Source organism: Eptatretus burgeri, chromosome 11 (assembly GCF_056783735.1).
Source record: "Eptatretus burgeri isolate ZD-2024b chromosome 11, Ebu_testis_v1, whole genome shotgun sequence".
NCBI classification, from domain to species: domain Eukaryota; kingdom Metazoa; phylum Chordata; class Myxini; order Myxiniformes; family Myxinidae; genus Eptatretus; species Eptatretus burgeri.
This window is the reverse complement of record NC_140971.1, coordinates 39,427,267-39,450,260: the sequence shown is the minus strand read 5'-3', so window position 1 is coordinate 39,450,260 and position 22,994 is coordinate 39,427,267. Positions and strand designations below refer to the sequence as shown.

The 22,994-nt window shown below is 43.2% G+C and overlaps 2 protein-coding genes across 3 annotated transcripts in view; both read left to right on the top strand.

The window, feature by feature from the left end:
- LOC147016900 (uncharacterized) overlaps positions 1–22,994 on the top strand; it is a 394,344-nt gene that overhangs the window by 250,069 nt on the left and 121,281 nt on the right. The gene's annotated exons all lie outside the window — the stretch shown is intronic.
- The window catches only part of LOC147016901 (tyrosine-protein kinase ZAP-70-like), a 116,858-nt gene that overhangs the window by 24,886 nt on the left and 68,978 nt on the right, over positions 1–22,994 (top strand). For both annotated transcript variants that reach the window (XM_085846101.1, XM_085846102.1), the window contains exons 3-4: positions 6,141–6,232; positions 15,685–16,011. In XM_085846101.1, the coding sequence (XP_085702227.1) occupies positions 6,164–6,232; positions 15,685–16,011 (396 nt within the window). In that variant the 5' untranslated portion in view covers positions 6,141–6,163. The remainder of the gene's footprint in view (positions 1–6,140; positions 6,233–15,684; positions 16,012–22,994) is intronic.

Here is a 22,994-nt window from a genome sequence, read left to right as displayed (position 1 = left end):
GTTGTCTAGTAAATGTTCATTTCTTCAAGGGGGGAATGATAATTGTCACGTAATTAGATAGGGACACGGGATAGGGTAAGTGTGTCTGCGTAAACCCCTTTTAGTCATCCCTGGAGGCTGGCCGTGACGTCACAGGACAGGGCTGCGGATGGCTCCGCCCCGTGATCACGATTGGCGGAAGGCGACGGCGGTGGACCAATAAAACGGCTCGATTGGAAGTGACGAGGACAGGAGGATAAAAAGGTTCTGTTCGGGGTCGAAAAAGGAAGAGGACGAAGATCGGGCCAAAAAGATCGTGTTTTTGTGGTGTGGAGGCTGTTGCGCGGGAAGCGTACTTGTTGTTGTGCTGATTCGATCGTGTTCTTCATCGTGTCTTGGAGCCTTGCTGAGCCTCGTGCCTCACCTTGGTTGGCTCTGGGGTTCTGCTGACTCGGAGTACGGGGTCGAACGGCAGGCGGACCTGCCTCCCTCTCCTGCTCGCAATTTGGTGCCAGAACTGGTTCCCTGGCGGCTGTGAGCGGACTTGGGCCAGGACCAGGAGGTCGACAGCACCACGGTTTCTCCCCCCCCCCCCTGACGAGAGCAAGGCCAGCTCGTCCGACGCTGATCCAGGGACAGTTGCGTCCACACCACGGTCCAGCCTGACCACCAGAAGTAGCTACGTTTTGTGTGTGTGTGTGTGTGTGTGTGTGTGTGTGTGTGTGTGTGTGTGTGTGTGTGTGTGTGTGTGTGTGTGTGTGTGTGTGTGTGTGTGTGTGTGTGTACTTGGCGCCTTCGAGGGTTTGAGATCTGTATATTCATTGGAATTGTCTGTGTTTTCCCCACGCCCGATCCCACACCATCCCGTCGAATCGCCCCGGATCTCTCTTCTTGCCGAGTCTTGTTATTTCTGGTTAATAATAAAAACAAATAAACATCATCAACTCAGTGAAAAGCGACTCGTGCCACCTTCCTCGTCCCGTTTGCGGTAGAGCGATTAGAACCGCCATGTTTGGGTTATAAATAAATAAACCGCCTCCATCGTTTCGGCTCATTCTACGTTGGCGGGACTGTTCAAGTCCCGTGGACGTCACAATATCTTATATATATATATATATATATATATATATATATATATATATATATATATATATATATATATATATATATATATATATATATAATATCTTCTATATATATATAATATCTTCTATATATATATATATATATATATATATATATATATATATATATATATATATATATGTATATATATATATATAAAGCTCATTCGAACTGCTGACTGACTCACTGACTCACTGACTGATATTAAAGATCAATACCTTCCTGGTGATGTGGAAAGCTGAAATTTTGTGTGCTGATGGACATCGAAGCTGATACTCCGGGAAAATCACAAAACTGTTGGAAAGCATCCGGAAATGAAAATATAAATAAATGAAAAATTTATATTCACTTTATATAATTAGTATCATAAAAATTAATTCTCTCCTTATTAGTCCTCGACTGATTTCACTGGAGGGTACTAGAGGTTTGCTCTCTATCTGTCTGTCCGTCTGTCTGTCTGTGTGGTTTTTCCAACTTTTTCCCATACCCTTTAACATATTCAAAGGAAACTTAGTACATGGCTTTATTATAAAGGCGCTGTCACACCTTGACGATTTAGCCAGCATATGCCCACTTCTGAAAAATTTTCTAAAACGCTGACACACGTCGAATACCTTATGGGTAAGTTTTGTATACGTTAAGAGCACGCTGAAAAACATTGCCATACGTCGTAGTACGCTGGCTTTCATCGTTGTACTTTGCGGTTGTCCTCAAATTTTAGCATGCTTGAAATTTTGACGTATGCCAGCGTATGACTCACACGTTCCGCTACGCTGGCCATAAGTTGTTGGCACGTTATGCGATCGTTGACACACGTCGAGGCACATTACTTGTAAGTTACTCATAAGTCGAAACACGTCGAGGTAATGATTAGCATACCCAAAACTTATTTATAACCTATGAGTAACGTGCTGGAGGCACGTTACATGATCGTTGACACACGTCGAGGCACGTTATGCAATCGTTGACACACGTCGAGGCACGTTACTTGTAAGTTACTCGTAAGACGAAACACGTCGAGGTAATGCTTAGCGTACTCAAAACTTATTTCTAACCTATGAGTAACGTGCTTTGAACCTATGTGTAACGTACCTCCAACGCATATTGACGTATGTAGACGTATTTGATTGACATCTTCCGGACGACCACAGAACTGACTGAACATGTTTCTAATTTACGGCTACCATATAATGACGTATTGGCAGCGTTTAAAAAACAAGAAAAAACAACAATAACTTCCGATATTTTGTCACGTGCTGTTACATCACGTCTGATTGCCTCTTCAGTTTGGTCATGTCTTATTCTTAGTTCTTCCTCTGTGAATATTTTCTGTTTGAGGATATTGTCATGTCGACGTCGAAACTTAAAAGCAAATGTCCGAATATATTTTAAAATTCGTGATGGACTAAAACAAACAAAAAAAACAACCACATATTTCGTCACGTGCCTTCACGGAGCCAAGGAGAAAAAAAGAAAATAAGTTTCGGGTATGCTAAACATTACCTCGACGTGTTTCGACTTATGAGTAACTTACAAGGAACTTGTGTCGACATGTGTCAACGATCGCATAACGTGCCGACAACTTATTCCCAGCGTAGCGGAACGTGTGAGCCATACGGTGAGTACGTCGTAAAATTTTCAGCATGCTTGAAATTTCACGAAGTACTAAACGTACCACGAAATATGACAGCGTACTTCATCGTTTTTTCAGCGTGCTCTTAACGTATACACAACTTACCCATACTGTATTCGACGTGTGCCAGCTTGGTTCGGCAAATTTTTCATAGGTCGTCATAAGCTGGCGAAATCGTCAAGGTGTGACTGCGTGGTTGACACTTTCAATTTTCAGGCGGTTATGATTTAAATCGGCGTGCGGCAGGTTTTTAACAGAGAACGCCACGAGTTCGTCGGTGATACGTGCGGCGCGCTATGCCTAAGTTAGATTATCGTTGGGCATAGGTTGTGAACGCCGACAACAGGCTAAGCATTCGTTGGTATAAGTTATATATTAGACAACGAAACGTTCTGTGCCCGTTACTAATATGTTATGTGTACGACCAACACGTTATGAATACGACCAAAACTTTTTAAAAAAAACATCAAAATTTCAGCGTACGCCAACGTTTTACATACATTTTTATACGTTGCCATTGCTGGCTAAATCGTCAAGGTGTGACAGCGCCTTAAGTTACAGAACAAATTCGAGTTTCAGGTCCTTTCATCAATTTTTCAGTTATACCATTTTTAGACATAAAATATCACATTATGCGTGTGTCAGTGTTCAGCTGCCCTGACTCCGCAGCACTGCTTTACACCCATTGGCTGTATAGCTGGTCTGACTCCACCCTAATAAAATCATACACCGCCATTCCATGAAGCATCTCAAATCGGCAGGCCTCATGCCTTAGGCATCGGTGTTAGTCCATGGCCAGGTGCAATCGGAATGATCCCAGGTATATAACCACGATGTATTGTGTATTCACATAAGCCATACACATGTTTTTGCTTCTTGTATATGCATAGGGTTATTTTTTTTAAATTATTTTCAGCACTGAATGTGCCATTATTCACCCCCCAATTAAAGGGATGTATTTAATGGTGCGAAAAGTCTGGCTAAAACCGAAATTACACACAAAAAACAATCTCAAATGAGCCAAGATCCTCGTCCTCTTAATGATGACGTCATAAAAACGAATGTGACGTCATTGTGATGTATCAGGTTTGCGATAAATTATCTGTGCTAATGCCCGGCTTGATTTTCGCAAACAAAATTCAAACGGCTTGCCTAGTTTCAGAGATAATGGTATAGGCGATTTCCATTAGCGGCGATATTATGACGTCAACTTTTTTTAATAGGAAGAATTTCCAAAATCGGAGATGGTTACTGCCTGCGCGTGGGCTTTCTGCATATACATGGCAAGTTTCACGAAGATCCGATGAAAACTCAGGGTTGTGAAACAAAAAATGTCAAAAAAATAGGAATGCCGTCATAAAAATTGATATGACGTCATAGTGATGTATCATATGTGCGGTAATTCATCTCTGCTAATGCTCTTTTCAATTCCCTCAAACAGAATTCAAAAAGCTTGACTAGTTTCGGAGATAATTTTTTAGGCGATTTCCATTAGTGGAGATATTTTGACGTCGTAACTTTTTTTCTAGGAGGAATTTTCAAAATCGTAGATGGTTACTGTCTGCGCGGGGTATTTTTACATAAATATGCCAAGTTTCAGGAAGTTTCGATGAAAACTGTAGGATGTGAAACAAAAAGTCCACAAGAACAACAACGGGAGTAAGACTTAGAGATCCTCCACAAGGATCTAAAAACACTTCATTGATTTCACTTTTGTGTGACCAGCATAATTAAAGGGTCAGTGGATGGTCTACAGTTATGCAGTTATGCCTCTGTCTATCCGGAGTTCAAATCCCGATCCAGCTATGATCTGTCACCCCGGTCAAACGCGTGTTTTTACTTCATGCGTGTAGATCGGGTTATTTAAAATATCACATCGCTAGGGGACGTCTATTGCAAAGCAATTCTCACTCTTGTTAAAGAAACCATCCTTTTATATTGAAAAACACAGAACATGTTCTTTTTTTGGACTTTTTTTTTTGAGCTTGGGATGCCAAGCATTGTATGCTCAGTTGGAAATGCTAAATAGGCCAGTTATAACTTGTGGGGAAAGTATGCTGAGTTTAAGTGAAATTTCTGTAACACTTATTTATAATTGATTTGTTAACCTATCTTTGTTTTATTTTTGCCTGTAAACATTAATAGTCAATTGGACAAATCTGTACTATTTTTCTCAAAATCGAATATTGGTTAACTAGATTTTAATGCATGAATCTAAGGTGTCATTCAACAGGCTGGCATCTCCAGCATGGAAGCAAATGTTGCTTCAATCGATGCATCTGCATTATAAATACTGAAATTTGTTTCTCCTTTCGAAACTGGGATGACAGGATTGTTGGGAGGTAGCACAGTGCCCTCTGAGCTGTCTGTGTCATCTGGGTTTCATTTCAGACCCAACTATAAACTGTCACCCAAGTTCTTCGCAGGCAGACTGTTGCATCATCGAGGGTGCCATCCTTCTGATGGACTTTAAGCCAGATGTGTAGTTTGCCGGCATCGCCGGTGGAAGTTAAAAATGTCATGGTGCCTTTAAAAAAAAAAGAGTATGAGATTGTGTGTTGATATTCAGGCCAAATTCCAAAACCCTTCCTTGAACTACACTAGCCTGGGGTAGAACAGCGACCTGTCCAGGGTTGTTTCTCAGCCACGGCAATGTTCATGACTTGTCATGGAGGAGTACATTCTCGGGATATTAGGGAGGTTTAACACTGAGCAATGGTAAAGTTGAATAATCAACAAAAGAACAGAGAGCATTATGTTTTCAACCTATGACACTTACTTAAATGCCTCTTATTACCCTTCGCCACTGAAGGTGAAGGAGGTTATGTTTTCACCCCCTTTCTGTCTGTTGTTTGTCTGTCTGTGTGCAGGATATCTCAAAAGGTTATGGACGGATCTGGACGAAATTTTGTGGAAAGTTTTGGTGTGTGAACCTGACGAATTGCTTCGATTTTGGTGAAAATCCGAATCTGGATCCGAGTACGAGAATTTTAAAAGTGATTCTTGACCATTCAGAGATAGGGCCAAAACGATATATAGCACAATATCTCAAAAGGTTGTGGACGGATTCGGATGAAAGTTGGTGGACATGTTGGGTGTGTGAGAAAGAAGAATTGTTTCGATTTTGGTGAAATCCGAATCCGGATCCGGATTTGATAATTTTTTTAAAGTGATTCTTCACCATTGAGAGATTCGGCTAAACTCATATATATAGCACGATATCCCAAAAATTTAATGGGCCTGATATGTTCTCGTGGATCAGGTATTACGTGGTGAAGGTATGTGCTCTACTGAGTGCCCTTGTAGTTCAAAATGTGTTGGTTTTGCTTTCGTAATGCAAGTTCGGTGAATTAAATTGGTTTATGAAATTGATTTATTAAATAACTGAGCTCTTTCTGTCCAGAACCACGCTTGTAACATTTGAAGATGGATTTGAAAAAGTTGACATATTTTTATGGTTGCATCACCCGTGAAGAAGCGGAACAGTATCTGACGGTAAATTGTTTTTATATATACATTTCAGTGTTGCTTTTAGTTGTTTCCCTTCCTTTCCACACGAAACAAAGACCATGATTTGTGCTTTTTCTTTCACTCATTCAAATGGTGTACCTATTCTTTTTATGGACCCACAGAATGACAGGTTTACTTTTAAAAGTCTCTCTCTCTCCCTCTCCCTCTCCCTCTCCCTCTCCCTCTCCCTCTCCCTCTCCCTCTCCCTCTCCCTCTCCCTCTCCCTGGTGTGATTGTGACATAGTGAAGCATATATATATATATATATATATATATATATATATATATATATATATATATATATATATATATATATGTGTTCAAGACATGAGGATAAAATGAGTAAATTGACTTTTAGGCATTTAGTGCAAATCTGCTCATTTATTTTTCTGCATCTTCCTCACAATGTATAACCTGTTTGTTTTGGCTTCCCAATACAAACTATATCTAATTCTGAAACTATTCCAATACGTGTGTGCGTGTGCGTGTGTGTGTGTCTGGACATTTATGGGTGTCTGCATGCACGCACGTTTCTTTTATTCGTTTTTTTCTTGCACAATGTCCCCTCCCACCCCCCCCCCCCACTCCATACCCTTCAGTTTCCCATCCCCACGACTCCATCCAGCCCTGCTAATCACAAAGATAACTGGAAGGGCACTCGGTAGAGCGCATACCTCCGCCCTGTAATGCTTGATCCATGAGAACATATCTGGTCCAATACATTTTTGAGATATCGTGCTATATATCGTTTTTGACCCCTATCTCTCAATGGTGAAGAATCACTTAAAAAATTATCAGATCCGGATCTTCACCATAATCTAATGAGTTAGTCCTTGTCACACACATACATCCTGTCCACAAAATTTCATCCAAATCAGTCCACAACTTTTTGAGATATCCTGCCCACAAACAAACAAACAAACAAACAGACAGAAAGGGGTGAAAACATAACCTCCTTTGCCTTCGGTGGCGGAGGTAACTAGAACAGGCTCTCAATGGAGCGCATACCTCTGCCACGTAATGCCTGATCCACGAGAACATATCGGGTAGGGCTGTCCTTATTTTATTTTTTTCGGACATTTCAAGGGGCTAATCCGAATTTAGGTTGATATTTATGAGAAATAAAATATAAAAAAAATATGAACCCGAAAAAAAATATTTTAGGGGTTGCTGCCGTCCATCGAAATTTGAAAAAAAAGTAATTCATTTTATATTTTCCTTTTTTTTAGTCTTGTGCCAAAATGACATTAACGTATGATGTTTTCTGGTGCATAAGAATCTGAAATACTGCAGAAAAATATTGTTGAACTTGGCAAGATTTCTCCAGTCCGTCTCAGTGAAACTTGAATCGTCTAAAAAAATCAAGATTTTATGTATTTTTCGCGTTTTTCGAACTCCGCAGTTTGCAGACAGAGTCTTTGAACAGACGGGACGAGAGCTATAGTTCACTTGTTCAAAGTTGATTTCTTACAGTCCAGGAATCGTTTTCGGTGATCAGTTACCGCTTGTAATAGGTACTGCTTTTGCTCCTCATCGTACGTAATAAGACTGTTGTACTCAGTCGCCAGGGCTACACCACGCTCTGCACAGTCAATCACAACTTTCAGCTTGCTGACGATAGTGCGGCTCTATACGAAACTATCTTCAGTTTCCCATTGATCCGGGTCTTTGTTTCAGAAAGTCAGAGTTAAAATGTCAGGACATCAAAAAAACTTCTGTTTCTCGGAGATGCGAAATCTTCCAGTTTTCGGCGCATGATATCTTTCTGGCGAACAACAGCTCTTTCGGTGCTTCATCATCGTCATCGTCTTGTTCTTTTAGCGTTTGAGATATTTTTCTTTTTGTCTCAATTGACACGTTTCGGTCAAATAGACATAATGGTATCAGTTCTACCCTTTTCGCCGTTGTCTTAGATCTATCAACGTTCACTTCGGAATATTTATCCATTCGCTTTAACAATGTCAGGTCTGAATTCAGTGTATATATTCTGAAACGACAGAATAGTTATCATTAGTTCACGAAAGGCAATTTCGTTAAATGCTTGAATGACCGGATACCAGACCTGAAATTGACGGCAGTCAGTCAGTCACTGACTGACGTACTCGGTGATTCAATGAAGTAATGAGCAGACAATACAACAGATCTAAACAATAAATATCTCAGACGGACAACGAGCCGTGTCAGTACAAGAACAAAAGACATAATTTCATGTTGAAAATGGAAAATCTCCCCATTTATGAGCCACGTTTCGGGACACATGTGACACTTTTTGGGGATCAAAAATATTTTTTTCGTGTTATTCACGTTCGAACCAACCAGTAAGCACGCAAACATTTCATGAAAAATATCTCTGACACAAAAATACAAAAAAACATTAAAATACACATTTTTTTTTACAATTTTTGACAGCTGGTAGCAACCCCAAGACAATTTTTTTCGGGTTCATTTTTTTAATATATATTGTTTTCTCATAAATATCAATCTAAATTCAGGTTAGCCCCTTGAAATTTCCGAAAAAAAAATAAGGACAGACCTAATATCGGGTCGAATACATTTTTGAAATATCATGCTATACAGCACTATATCGTTTTTGGCCCGATCTCTCAATGGTGAAGAATCACTTTAAAAATTAAATAATTCTCGAATCCAGATCCGGATTCGGATCTTCACCAAAATTGAATCAATTCTTCCGTGTGACACACCCAACCTGTCCACTAAGTTTCGTCTGCATTGGTGGACAACTTTTTGAGATATCGTGCTATATATCATTTTACCCCAATCTCTCAATGGTGAATAATCACTTTAAAATTTAAAGTAGTCGGATCCGGATCCGGATCTTCACCAAAATCGAATGAATTCTTCCTTGGCACACACCGAACCTGTCCACAAAATTTCATTCGGATCCGTCTGCAATTTTTTGAGATATCCTGTACACAAACAGACGAACAGACAGAAAGTGGTGAAAACATAACCTCCTTCACTGTCAGTGGCGGAGGTAATTATGATTATGATTGTCTACACCGGTGGTTCTTAACCTTTTTACCACCACACCCCCTCTAGTAGTTTGTCATTGTCTCCATGCCCCCCTCATATCTTCAACGAAATAATTAAAAATTCGAAATGAAACGAAATGAAAAAAAATGAAAAAAACAATGTAAATATTACATTTTGGGGTAAGAAACAGATAATTTTTACTCTGCCTTTTTAAACAGGCTCAATATGTGACAGGAAAAAGAAAAAAACAACACATTTTAAGAGAGTCCGATGTTATAAATTACGAAGAAAACACAGACGAGTTCAGTAGCAAAGAAAGCCACACTTGTAAGCGAAAAATAACGTTAAAATTGAATCTATTTCTTAAGAACTTTTGAAAAGAATCACTTTAAACATGAAAAGAAAAACAATTCTTAAGCCCCTGTCACACCTTGACGTTTTAGCCAGCGTATGCCAACGTATGAAAAATTTGGCCAATATGCTGGCACACGTCGAATACGTTATGGGTAAGTTTTGTATATGTTAAGAGCACGCTGGCATACATCGTAGTATGCCGAGCTCGTCGGCAAATTTTAAACATGCTCAAAATTTTTTGACGTATGCCAGCGTATGACTCGCACGTTCCGCATATGCTGGCCATAAGTTGTAGGCACGTTATGCGATCGTTGACACACGTTATTTGTAAGTTACTCATAAGTCGAAATACGTCAAGGTCATGTCTAGCTTACCCGAAACTTATTTCTAACCTATGAGTAACGTGGTTTGAACCTATGTGTAACGTATCTCCAACGCATATTGACGTATGTAGACGTATTTGACGTCTTCCAGACAACCACAGAACTTACTGAACGTGTTTCTAACTTACAGCTACCGTATAATGGCGTATTGGCAGCGTTTAGGGGAATTGGTATATAAAAATGGGGTTCACAGGAGGAACGCGTCAGTGTTTCAGACTCCATGGTGAGTAGATGTCCATGTCATCCGAGAGATGGAAGATCCGGCAAGGCTGAGATGAGAATACCTACTCGCTGTCCTCCAACATCAACATGACCTCATCGATTTGACACTGTACCAGTTGCGTGCCAATAGATCCAGGAGAAGAAGAGGTGAACGAAGGAGAAGGAACTGGGTGAGACCATGGATTGGGAGGTGGTTGTGATTTAAATCGTCGAGCGGCAGCCTTTTAATAGGCTACGCCACCTGATCGTCGCGATACGCATGCCGCGCTATGCATAGTTACACTATCGTTGGGCATAAGTTGTGAACGCCGACAACACGCTAAGCATTCGTTGGTATAAGTTATGTATAAGTTATCGAAACGTTCTGTGTACATTACTAATACATTATGCGTTCGTCCAACTCGTTAATATACGCCTAAAACTGAAAAAACATCAATAGTTCAGCGTACGCCAGCATTTTAGAACAATTTTGATACGTTGCCATACGCTGGCTAAATCGTCAAGGTGGGACAGGGGCTTTACCTCTCAGATCCTCACGAAGCACCCAAAAAATTCTAGCGTTGGTTTAAATGAAGAATTATAATCAGACAAATGCAAGTCACCTCGTTCGGCTCGGCGTCCTCATGCTGGATTTCTACGTTACGGCTCTCGCAAAGACACGGACACGAAGACAAACGCTGCGCTCGACGGCGAATGGAAATGTGCTGACACGCTTGCAAGTGCCTATTATATCCATCAATCGGGGAAGTTTGCAAGACGGCAAGATTTTATAATGCTAGCGTTATTTGCGTCCGACGAGAGATGATGATTCGTACATAACGGGACTGACACGAAAATCAAGACGGGATTACTTGCGGTCCGAATTTTATTTTTATGATCACAATTTTGATCTCTATTTTTTGTGCCGTTAGACTGTCATATTTCCAAGAAATTAGGGGAGATTTGGAATAAAAATCACAAGAAACATTATCAACACTGGACTTCTTATTTTTCATGATGCAGTGGACATGAAGCGTTATGTACGAATCCATTATTTCATCAGATAGGGTAGATGCTAGAAAACCCGAATAGGGAGACAGAACATCATCAAAACATAAAAGAGACACCAAAGTTCACATTCCGAGTCACCACACTCAAAATAACTGTCACATAAGAAACGTAACGGAAAAAAATATAAATTTTACCAATCAAACTGTAACATTTCTAAGATTACAATACCCATATTCTGTTGCATTAATTCATCTTTAATAAAACAGGGAAATGGAGAGTATGATATTGCCTGTTTCTACAGGTTTCCCAAGATGTCCACTTTCATTTCTGAAAATTTATGGTTTGTCTAAATACCTAATAATAGTTTTATGTGGAATTTCCCACAAACATACCATAGCATACCCACTTTGTGAGCCATGCACATAAGTAACACTCATGTACGCAGCATATTTAATGAGATAACGTTTAATGAGCTACTTGACATTGCTTTTTAGCTACCAGATCTTGAATGAGTGGTCGAATGCCAGAGAGAGCACAACGCAAATCCCCTTCACCGTTCAGCTCGTTTCTGTACTTGGTCTTGACAGCAACGAGCATGGAAAATGCAGCTTCACAAAGATACGTTGATCCAAACATTGTCAGAATCCGAAGAGCTTGATGTGAGATCAAAGGGTAAACAGGAAGGGACGTGACTCAGAACGTCTCTAGATCCAGTTTCTTGAAGTCTTCTTCAGCCGAAGAGTTGAACTTTAACTCAAAAAACTCCTCTTGCACTTCGTGTGAAATATCAGCCACTTCACATTGAAATGGGTTCCTAATGAATTTCCAGGCTTTGCGCTTCTCATCTACAGTGGGGAGAACAAGTATTTGATACACTGCTGATTTTGCAGGTTTTCCCACTTACAAAGCACATAGAGGTCTGTAATTTTTATTATAGGTCCACTTCAACTGTGAAAGATGGAATCTAAAACAAAAATCCTGAAAATCACATTGTATGATTTTTAAATAATTAATTTGCATTTTATTGCATGAAATAAGTATTTGATACATCAGAAAAACAGAACTTAATATTTGGTACAGAAACCTTTGTTTACAATTACAGAGATCAGACGTTTCCTGTAGTTCTTAACCAAGTTTGCACAGACTGCAGCAGGGATTTTGGCCCACTCCTCCATTCAGATCTTCTCCAGATCCTTCACGTTTCGGGGCTGTCGCTGGGCAACACAGACTTTCAGCTCCCTCCAAAGATTTTCTATTGGGTTCAGGTCTGGAGACTGGCAAGGCCACTCCAGGACCTTGAGATGCTTCTTATGGGGCCACTCCTTAGTTGCCCTGGCTGTGTGTTTCGGGTCGTTGTCATGCTGGAAGACCCAGCCACGCCCCATCTTCAAGCTCTTGTTGAGGGAAGGAGGTTGTTGGCCAAGATCTCGCGATACATGGCGCCATCCATCCTCCCCTCAATACGGTGCAGTCGTCCTGTCCCCTTTGCAGAAAAGCATCCCCAAAGAATGATGTTTCCACCTCCATGCTTCACGGTTGGGATGGTGTTCTTGGGGTTGTACTCGTCCTTCTTCTTCCTCCAAACATGGCGAGTGGAGTTTAAACCAAAAAGCTCTATTTTGGTCTCATCAGACCACATGACCTTCTCCCATTCCTCCTCTGGATCATCCAGATGGTCATTGGCAAACTTCAGACGGGCCTGGACATGCGCTGGCTTGAGCAGAGGGACCTTGCGTGCGCTCTAGGATTTTAATCCATGGCGGCGTAGTGTGTTACTTATGGTTTTCTTTGATACTGTGGTCCCAGCTCTCTTCAGGTCATTGACCAGGTCCTGCCGTGTAGTTCTGGGCTGATCCCTCACCTTTCTCATGATCATTGAGGCTCCACGAGGTGAGATCTTGCATGGAGCCCCAGACCGAGGGAGATTGACTGTTATCTTGAACTTCTTCCATTTTCTAATAATTGCGGCAACAGTTGCTGCCTTCTCACCAAGCTGCTTGCCTATTGTCCTGTAGCCCATCCCAGCCTTGTGCAAGTCTACAATTTTGTCCCTGATGTCCTTAGACAGCTCTCTGGTCTAGCCCATTGTGGAGAGGTTGGAGTCTGATTGATTGAATGTGGACAGCTGTCTTTTATGCAGATAACGAGTTCAAACAGGTGCAGTTAATACAGGTAATGAATGGAGAATGGGAGGGCTTCTTAAAGACAAAACTAACAGGTCTGTGAGAGCCAGAATTCTTACTGGTTGGTAGGTGATCAAATACTTATTTCATGCAATAAAATGCAAATTAATTATTTAAAAATCATACAATGTGATTTTCAGGATTTTTGTTTTAGATTCCACCTTTCACAGTTGAAGTGTACCTATGACAAAAATTACAGACCTCTACGTTCTTTGTAAGTGGGAAAACCTACAAAATCGGCAATGTATCAAATACTTGTTCTCCCCACTGTATATCTGGAAAGTATCTGATTTATTCTGCTTTCAATCCAGCCAGATGAGTAATTATTTGTTTCTTTAACTCAGAATCAAGGTAACTGTGAATGAGAGCAGAATCCAAGTTAGCAAAACTGTCTGTATTTCCATCCTCAATTCGACATTTCCAGAAGTCGAGTTTGACCATGAAGGCTTCAATGACGTCATGGTGCATGATTATGTTGATGTGTTTCCCTTGAAGTTTGAAAGTTGATGGCATTCAGCACTTCAAAGATGTCCACCAGGTCAGGTAAAGATAGCAAAAATCCTTCAGACTGGAGCTTGTCATGGAGATCTGCTTTCTGCTGCGAATCTCGAAATGTTGCCACTTCTTGTCGTAGTTCATAAAGCCGTCCAAGCATGTTTCCCTTCGAAAGCCATCGTACGTTTTTGTGGAAAAACAAGGCTTGATGTTCAGAATCCATATCCGCACACAGCTGTCTGAAGAGATGACTGTTTAAGGCTCCAGCTTTGATAAAGTTGACTACCTTGATAGCCAGGTTCATGACATCCCTCATTTCAGCAGGTAGAGTTCTGGATGCTGAGGCTTCACGATGAAGGATGCAGTACGTACCTATAGCAGATGGACTTTTTTCTTTCACTCTTGTTATGAAACCAGATTGCAAAGCAAGCATGGCCAGAGCTCAATCAGTACACACCCATACCAGCGAGTCCCACAAAAATTGATTTTCCTGGAAGAAGTTTGATACCACTTGAAAAAATATCTGTTGCTGTTGTATAACTTTCCATGGGATGGCAGAAGAGCATTTCCTCTTTTACACTATTGCCTGACACGAAACGACATACATCAGTAGATGAGAGCACTGAGCAACACCAGTCATTTCGTCCAACTGGATGGGAAATACAGGAGAAGCTCTTACTTGGTCGAGAACTTGATCTTTGATGTCTTGAGACATTTCATCGATCCTTCCCTTGACTGGATCATTTGATAAAGAGATTTGGGAAAGCTTGTTTGTGCTATCCTTCCCCAGAATGAGCTCTGCTGCATGCAGTAGACTTTGTTTCATGAGAGACTCTCCGATGTTTTGGCTCTTTTTGCTCTTTGTGATCAACATGATGGTCTCATAGGAAGCCTCAACAACCTTTGAAGTCTTTTGCGAAATGTTTGACTGCTGTCCATCTTATCTTGCTTCAAGGACTGCCTTTTTGTTTCAAAGAATGCCTTGGGTTTAGCAGCTAGAGCAGGATGCGTTGTCTCCAAGTGGCGTTCCAAGCGTGTGGGCCGCCATCCCATCATTTCTCAGTCTTGTGGCATATTTCGCACTGGGGTACCTCTGTGTCACCCTTTTCGAGGGACACAAATACAAATCGAATATATTTGTCAAGATACTTCCGCTTTTTTGCACTCATTATGAATGGTTTAGTTTGAAATGGGTACTGCAAATCTGTGAAAAAAATTTTTTTTTAATCAAAATTAAAATAAAATATAAATTTTAATATTAAATTTAAATAAATGTTAAATTTTAAAATTAAATTTAACACAGAAAATGGTAGGCCTAGCAGCGAATAGAAAACCAGAATTATTAAAGGCGATACTTCTGTTTTTTTATGTTCATCACGATATTATCCAAACACTTGTTTAGAGAATTCCAAAAATAATTAGAGAAATTCCTACTTTTTTCTCCGGGCTCAAGCTCCCTCTGGAAATTACTCACCCCCCCCCCCCACCCAGGTTAAGAGTCAATGGTCTACACCATTGGTCCATTGCAGACCTGTGTCTCTCTGTTCCTCTCGGGTGGCATTTAAGATCTGAGTACACATGTCCTGTGTTCATCTTTGATAATGCCTCCCCATGGCTGAAATGTTGGACTTTTTGAGCCAATTTTTTTGTTATGGAACCTCAAGTTGGTTATGCTTTATGTATTATCTGCTCTATTGTTCTCACTGATCATTTATGTCTGTTTTGCTTTTTTTTTTTAAACTCACTTAATCTTGTACTCTATTTTCCTTTGTTCTCTTATTCATCCTCCTTACCCTCTCTACCCCCTCCCCCCTAGAATAATGGTCTAACTGATGGCCTCTATCTTCTTCGGCAGTCCAGGAGTAGTCTTAGAGGATATACTCTCTCCGTGGTCTGTAAGCAGAGGTTTTACCATTACCACATTGCTCACCAGTCGAATGGAAGTTATGCTATGGATAAAGGGCCTTCATTCTCAAGCCCTGTTAAACTCTGTGAGTTCCACCATCGTGATGGAGATGGGATGTGTTGTTTGCTGAAAGTGCCATGTTCTCGTCCACCTGGGGTTTTGGCACGGGCAAGCTTCTTTGATTCTCGGAAAGAAAAGGATATTCGCGATTATGTGGCACGCACACATAAGCTACAGGTCAGTTGGTTGAATTGTAGAGATGAAAACAACAGCTCATTCACGAATGAAAATGAGTGTTGGGGAATTAGTATTTGGGCTACTTCATTGCACTGGTGAATTTATTAATTGCTATTATCGTTTAAGTTGGCCTGTTTCGTCTTCCGATTTGAGTAATTCACTCAAAACACTGGGATCCCAGGCTAAAATCCCACAGACTGTGTTCATTTTTCCACTCTCTCGTAAAACCAACCTCATGGATTGAGAACAATCTAGCACTGTATTTGAAAGTAAAGCCTTCTGCTTGACAAATAAGCATTGACAGTAGTTTAAGGCCAGTTCAAACTGGTCTGAAAGTAAATATCGTAGTAATTTTCCATTTCCCAATGAGAGTTGTGCCATAATCAGACACTTGGAATGACAACAGATTGCGTAATAGATAAGGATTATTTGTATGACCACTTAGGTTGGTTGTGTTGTCAAAAGAGATCCACTTAGCATGCTGATTAGGTGATAGAATGTGGGCAGGCTGTCGACTCACTGCATGTAATCATCATCACTCTAATCAATTTCAATTATTACTCCAATTTTTGCTTGTTGAATTAAGTATGAGTACACTTAATATTATTGTTTTAATTTCTAATTTATAAACACAAATCTAACAAAATGAGCAATCATTACAGGCAGATGGTTTCAATGCAAAAGTGAGTTAAAAACAAAAGGACAATGAAGGTAATATAGAAATATAGATATAGATATATATATATATATATATATATATATATATATATATATATATATATATATATATATATATATATATACATATATTGTTGCGAATTCGCGCCCCACCAGCGTGTGAACGACCGCGTGTAGCCAATAGCGGCCGCTTCGCCCACCGAATGTGCAATTCAGTAGTGACCGTCTCGGAACAACGCTGGGAGCTAGTCACGGGTGGCGGTTTAACCTCACCACAACTCGGTCCGCATTCCACCCGCACGAAATAGGGTCCGATCGCCAAATGGTCGATTTACCTAAGTACCCGCGCGGATAGCGTACCGAGGAGTTGTACCACGCCACAGGTCGACTCCAGACACGAACCGCTTAAGCGGCTCGTTCCGTGCTACAGGGATAACCGAGCGGAGTTATTGTCTACCTTGACGGTTCAGATTAGTTACTGGGTGTTTTAAACCCACTACCAAACCCTTACGTGATGCAAGATGGAGATTCAAACAAAGGAAAGGACGCAGCGAAACGGGGAACAATTGGACCAGCACATTTATTCCGTGCCACACGGCAGCACGGAAGGCACGTATTTTACAGTCAAGCAAGAAAACACAATAAAAGCAAGCGAAGAGACACACGCAGATCTACAACCGAATAATGCAATTCACACAGCAACACTTATAACAGTTCTACTTCACCAGACGGGTGCCACACACACACGTTTACACAGAACCCAAAATAAATGGAAGTCGCGACTTCCCTTAGCACATCGTCCAACCCTTGGCGACCGTAACTCCGAGTCCCTCCGGCGTGGTCCACTGGGCTCGTGCCCCACGGCTGAACGTGTCGTCCGCCCAACAGGGACGAACGAGCAGAACCTCCGACCAGGAACAATCACCACAACTCTCGACAATTCCCCTTCAGGGACAAGGGAACAGGGACAAGGGAACGACGTTATCGTCGACCTTCACGCCCACGCCTTTTGTAGGGTGGGGCTCCGCCCTTCGCCCTGCCTCGTTTCTGGCTCCACCTCCCTTCTGGAAGCTTCCCAAAAAGGGGCGTGCCCTCTCGTTCCCCCCTCCCTGCGCCGTGTGGGGGACGAGGAAAGTCAGTTTTGGCTCGGGGCCAGGGAATTATTCCCCCAACATCAGGCCCCCACCTTTTTTCACCTTTGACCTCTGTCTCAAATCGCACCTCCCCCATGCCAAAGCGCGGGAAAAGCAGGAGGGAAAATCCAGCGGGAGACATTCAAGCGGGAGTCTTGGGTGGGAAATGCCCCTTCGCACCCTTGTTGCTGCTGCCTCTCCGCTCCTTTCCTCCGTCCCGCGGAGATCGTGACCGCACGGTGCTCGTTGAATGGCGAGTGGCGAAGATGGTGGTAGCGTAGTTGTGGAAGGTGGCGTCGTGGTGTGAATGGCGTGATTGTTGGCGTCGTGTAGTGAATGGCGTGAGGCGTGATTGTTGAGATGTTGGTTCTGGCGATGTTCGTTGTTGTTCTTGCACCAAAATAACGACAGCAAAAGAAAAACGGCTAACTGAAGAATCGCAGTCTGAATGGATCACATATATTCCCTCTAAACGACGGGTTTGGGCTAACTACACATGAACTTACCGATATATCTCACCTGAGGACCCTTTATGGTGTATTGCGAATTTCCACAACCGTAACAACATTGTTACAGATCTGGAAACCATGTGCATTCAACATACAGGTCCTAAAAGTTAGTTATGTCGTTAAGTACATGTGAGACAGGTCCCTTCCTTTTGTCTAGTGGGAGAATCAAAGGCGTGTGTTGTGATTTATTTTTAGGTAGGTTATTAAATCTTTACATCTAATGGCCATCCCACAAACGAACCAACAACCTGCTACTGAACAAGCGCTTCACTCGCCGAACCGGTGACTCGCTGTCCGAAGCAGAATCTCTGGCAGTTCTTTCTCGGCTTCGACAAAATTTGTAACTTTTTTCTGACGAGTATGGGCACGCTTGGTGTGGGGGCGGGGTTTTCACCGGCAATGCTGAAACCCCGCCCAGAAAGAGCGGACCCATGGGAGCCCTGTCCAATCAGGGCAGACAGTGACGTCTGCTTCACCGAGCCCCGCCCCGGACGGGGCTCTGTTGTTGATTTTCATTTGTTCTGAGGGAGTTCGAGAGAGATTTCGGCAGAGGAGCACGTTGGTTGGGTGCATCGCGTGTTGGAGCTGGGGACGGAATCCAGTTGACTCAAGAAGGAGTCCAGCTGTCCGTGGCGCAACGGATAGCGCATTGGACTTCTAGTGGAAGCAGCAACTCGAAGGTTGCGGGTTCGAGTCCCGCCAGCCTCCGTGGACACGAGCCCCGTGCGTATCACTGTGGGCTGGGCTGCACGGCCATTGGCAGGTTCCCCGCCGAACTGTGACCCCAAGCTCGTCTCTCCTCCTCTGGCAGCGGGACTCTTTTCAATAAAACATCTGTGTGTGTGTCTGAGTGTGTGGGCCCGTCTTTTAAGTAGAACAGAATAAGTGTTTTCCACCATTGTAAATATTCCTTGTATATTTGCGATAAGTCTTGCCTGTGTCTTTTTTTTTACTGTAAATAAATGATTGTAGAAATGTTCCCAGTTCGTTTCCGTCTTTTCCTTCATTGGTCCAGCATGATTTGGATCTGAGTTTTAGCCGGGTTTTTATACCCGATAATCTGTTCATCCAAGCCGGCACGGCTTTGGCAGTTTCTGCTGGACTGCACCCGAACCGGAGTTGGTAGTTGGTAGTTGGAACGCCACCGCAGCCAGTAGAGTGACCCGGTTCGAGCAAGGCATGCCGAGGGCATGGTTTCCCCGCTAGTCGAAATAGCGTAGTTAATTAGGTAAATTGGTTTGAGACAAAAAGACCCTATGCTACGTGGTTGAGATATTGGCGTCCACGGTCGGTTCTGCGATCCCCCGGCTCATGGAATTATCTGGAGCGACAGCCTACAATTCCAGGGAGTCTGGTGGGAGACGACGAACTTCCCCCACCTAGTGGTCGTTCTCGGAAATTTTTTGGAACTTGGAAAGCACGTGGCCCGATATGAGCACGTGTGTGTGACTCGATGTGCTTCTCGCTGCGAGTACTGTTCATGGGACGCGAGGAATGAGTCCCGATGGCGACACTACCAGGCCCACTTGCGTTGCAAGCCTCGCGGTGCAGTTCGTGTGCGAGTGACGTCACCGGGGATCTCGCAGCATGAAGTCCATGTGAATAGCGCATGGTGCTTCACATTGAGGATGGCTCGAAAGTGAGCGCTTGGCGCGATCGACAGGGCGATGTTACGCTTTAAATTATCAGCCAAACAGAAGGGACGAGCAAATTCTAAACCGCCGCCCTGGTGATGCAAGGCCTACCAAGCCTTTGCACTAGTACCCGATCCCCAGCCAGGATGTAGCGAACATCCTCGTCGTGGGTAAAGGAGCACTCATACATGGAGGGGTTTAGCGTCAGTTAGACCGGCCTCATGGGGCATGAGCAGTTCTCCATGGAGCCCAGTGAAACGAGTTAGTGGGAATTTTAGTTTAGAATTTAGAATGGATTGGAGACATGGACAGACATGGTACATGTAGTGGGGAGGTAGATTAGCTACGTATAATTAAATGGAATGTTCATTAGAGTCAGGGATGACTGGGAGCACTAATTAGTTCGGGGGGACGTAGTTGTTAAAGTGTTGTGAAAAAAAAAGAGAAGAAAGAAACATGATGAGTGAACGTGGGTCAGCGGGCCCGAGAGTGTGAGTGAAGTGAATGTGGAATGCATGGTGTGAACGAATGATAGGGGGAAGCAGTGAATCCCACACAAGGGAACCTGGGGTTAGTGTAATGTTAGTTATGGGGTTAGTCAAATTAACCAAAACTGATGTCGGTTTGTTATTGGTGTTGGATGAAGGCATGAAACCTTTTTGTAAGGTGCAGGAGTCTATTGACCGGCTGGAAGCGTGGCTGTGGAAATATGCAAACTGAGTAGAGGGCACCGTGGGCACCGAAGTAGTCGGCCAGAGTAGGCCATAGGTCCAAGTGACCGAGTTAGTGTAATGCGCATGGGCAGCCCACGGAAATGGGACCCGGAGCACCAAAATGCCACGTGGGCATCGACGGGAAAGATGCCAGGAAGGGCATCCCCCACATTCATAAGGAGTAGGTAGGCTCGGAGACAGCCTCAGCGACCCGGGGGTGCCGAAGTTTGAGTTTGGCAGATGGGTATCCCAGCCAATGGAGCCACGCTGCCCAGCCACGAAATTGTGCAAGAGCACAAGAGAAAATTTGCGGGTCAGGCCCAAATTAATAACGAACACCAACACAGGCGACGGGAATCATGGTTTTTAGAACCGATAGTTTGAAGAGACAGGCGTGTTGAAAAGCCCCAGGGATAGATTAAAGTTTAATAAAATGGTAGGATAGATAAGAAGCGTGTACCGCTTCACCGCACCATCCATCCATCCCTTCGCTGTTCGTAGGCCGCTGGACTCATCTTGGGAAATTGCTGAAATCTGAGGGAGTTATTCTGAGGCTGCATTGGGCCTCGAGACAGATTCACTTGTCTCTTCCTCAATCCCCTAAAAAGGAATCTTAGGGATTGGGGATAGACAGTCAGGACAGGTTAGCCGAACAAAGACGATAAGGGGGCTAGGGACACACGTGATTATAAAAAAAAAATTTAATAAAATAAATAAATAAAAATAAAAAGTCTAAATTTCGTTTTTTTTGTTGCAAGCTAATGAGGTGGGTATGAACAAGGACAGCCATAGGCGATAGGTTGGGGTGATACCGTAGGGTAGGTCCGAGCCCGTTTTCAGACGGGCCGGCGCCACCACACTCCCTCCACAACCTCACGAGACCAGACCGAGGCCGGCCAGCTTCCTGCGCCGACCTCCTGCTGTACGACATCTTGCCTGGTCTGCGTTTGCCATGCCATGCTTTGCCTTGCCTCCATACCCGTCCTTGCCTTTGTTTGCATTCCCATGGCACAACCTTCATCATGTGCTCCAGGACCATCGCTGAAAGTGTTTTGCAAGGACTGCTCTGCAGGCAGCGATGTTACCGGGGACTGCACTGAGCAGCCCGGATATCTCATTGTTGTTGCATAAAGGCCAGTTCAAATGCCCTGTGAGACGGCGTATGGCCTGCCGTGTTTGGGTGAGTTTCCTCCAGCAGCTGAACAAAAAGAAAAAAAATAAGATTTCAACGACAAACAAGGGTCCTTTAAAGGCCCTAAAGACGTCTGACCATCAATACCTGCTGTGCACTCACCCACAAATGTTAACTTTCCTGTGTTTTCTCTCTTCAAATCACAGGTCCTGGGCCATGGGTAGTGTAAATATTAGGAATACACATAATTTTAACCCAGCTGTTGTTTGTTTAGCACCGGCAATGTAGTTAAGTTGTCCGAGTGAGTCTGCTAGTTTCGTTACTCAACGCACTAGGTTATTTATTTTTGGGACATGTATTCCAAATGTCACACTCAGGGATCCGTAGGTAAAACGTACGAGGGGAAAACCGACACCTACATGCCACACGAAAATTAACGACTCGGGTCGAGTCTATAAAAAGGGGCGAAGGGGGGGGGTAGTGTTACGGATCTGGAAACCATATGCATTCAACATACAGGTCCCAAAAGTTAGTTATGCCATTAAGTACATGTGAGACAGGTCCCTTCCTTTTGTCTAGTGGGAGTATCAAAGGCGTGCGTTGCGAATTCTTTTTAGGTAGGTTATAAAATCTTTACATCTAATGACCATCCCACAAACAAACCAACAACCTCCGACTGAACAAGCACTTTACTCGCCTAACCGACGACTCGCTGTCCGAGGCAGAATCTCTTGCAGTTCCTTCTCGGTTTCCACAAACTTTGTAACTTCTTATTGACGAGTATGGGCACGTGTGGAGTGGGGGCGGGGTTTTCCCTGCATGGCCGAAACCCTGCCAATAAAGGGCGGACCCATGGGATCCAATCAGGGCAGACAGTGACGTCTGCTTCACCAAGCCCCGCCCCGGACGGGGGCTCAGTTGCTTTTCGTTCGTTCTGACGGGATTCGAGAGAGATTTCGGCAGAGGAGCGCATTGGTTGGGTGCGTCACGTGTTGGAGCTGGGGATGGAGTCCAGTTGACTCAAGAAGGAGTCCAGCTCTCTGTGGTGCAACGGATAGCGCATTGGACTTCTAGTGGAAGCAGCAACTCGAAGGTTGCGGGTTCGAGTCCCGCCGGCCTCCGCCGAAACAAATCCCATGCATGTGACTGTGTGTCGGGCTGCACGGCCATTGGCAGGTACCCCA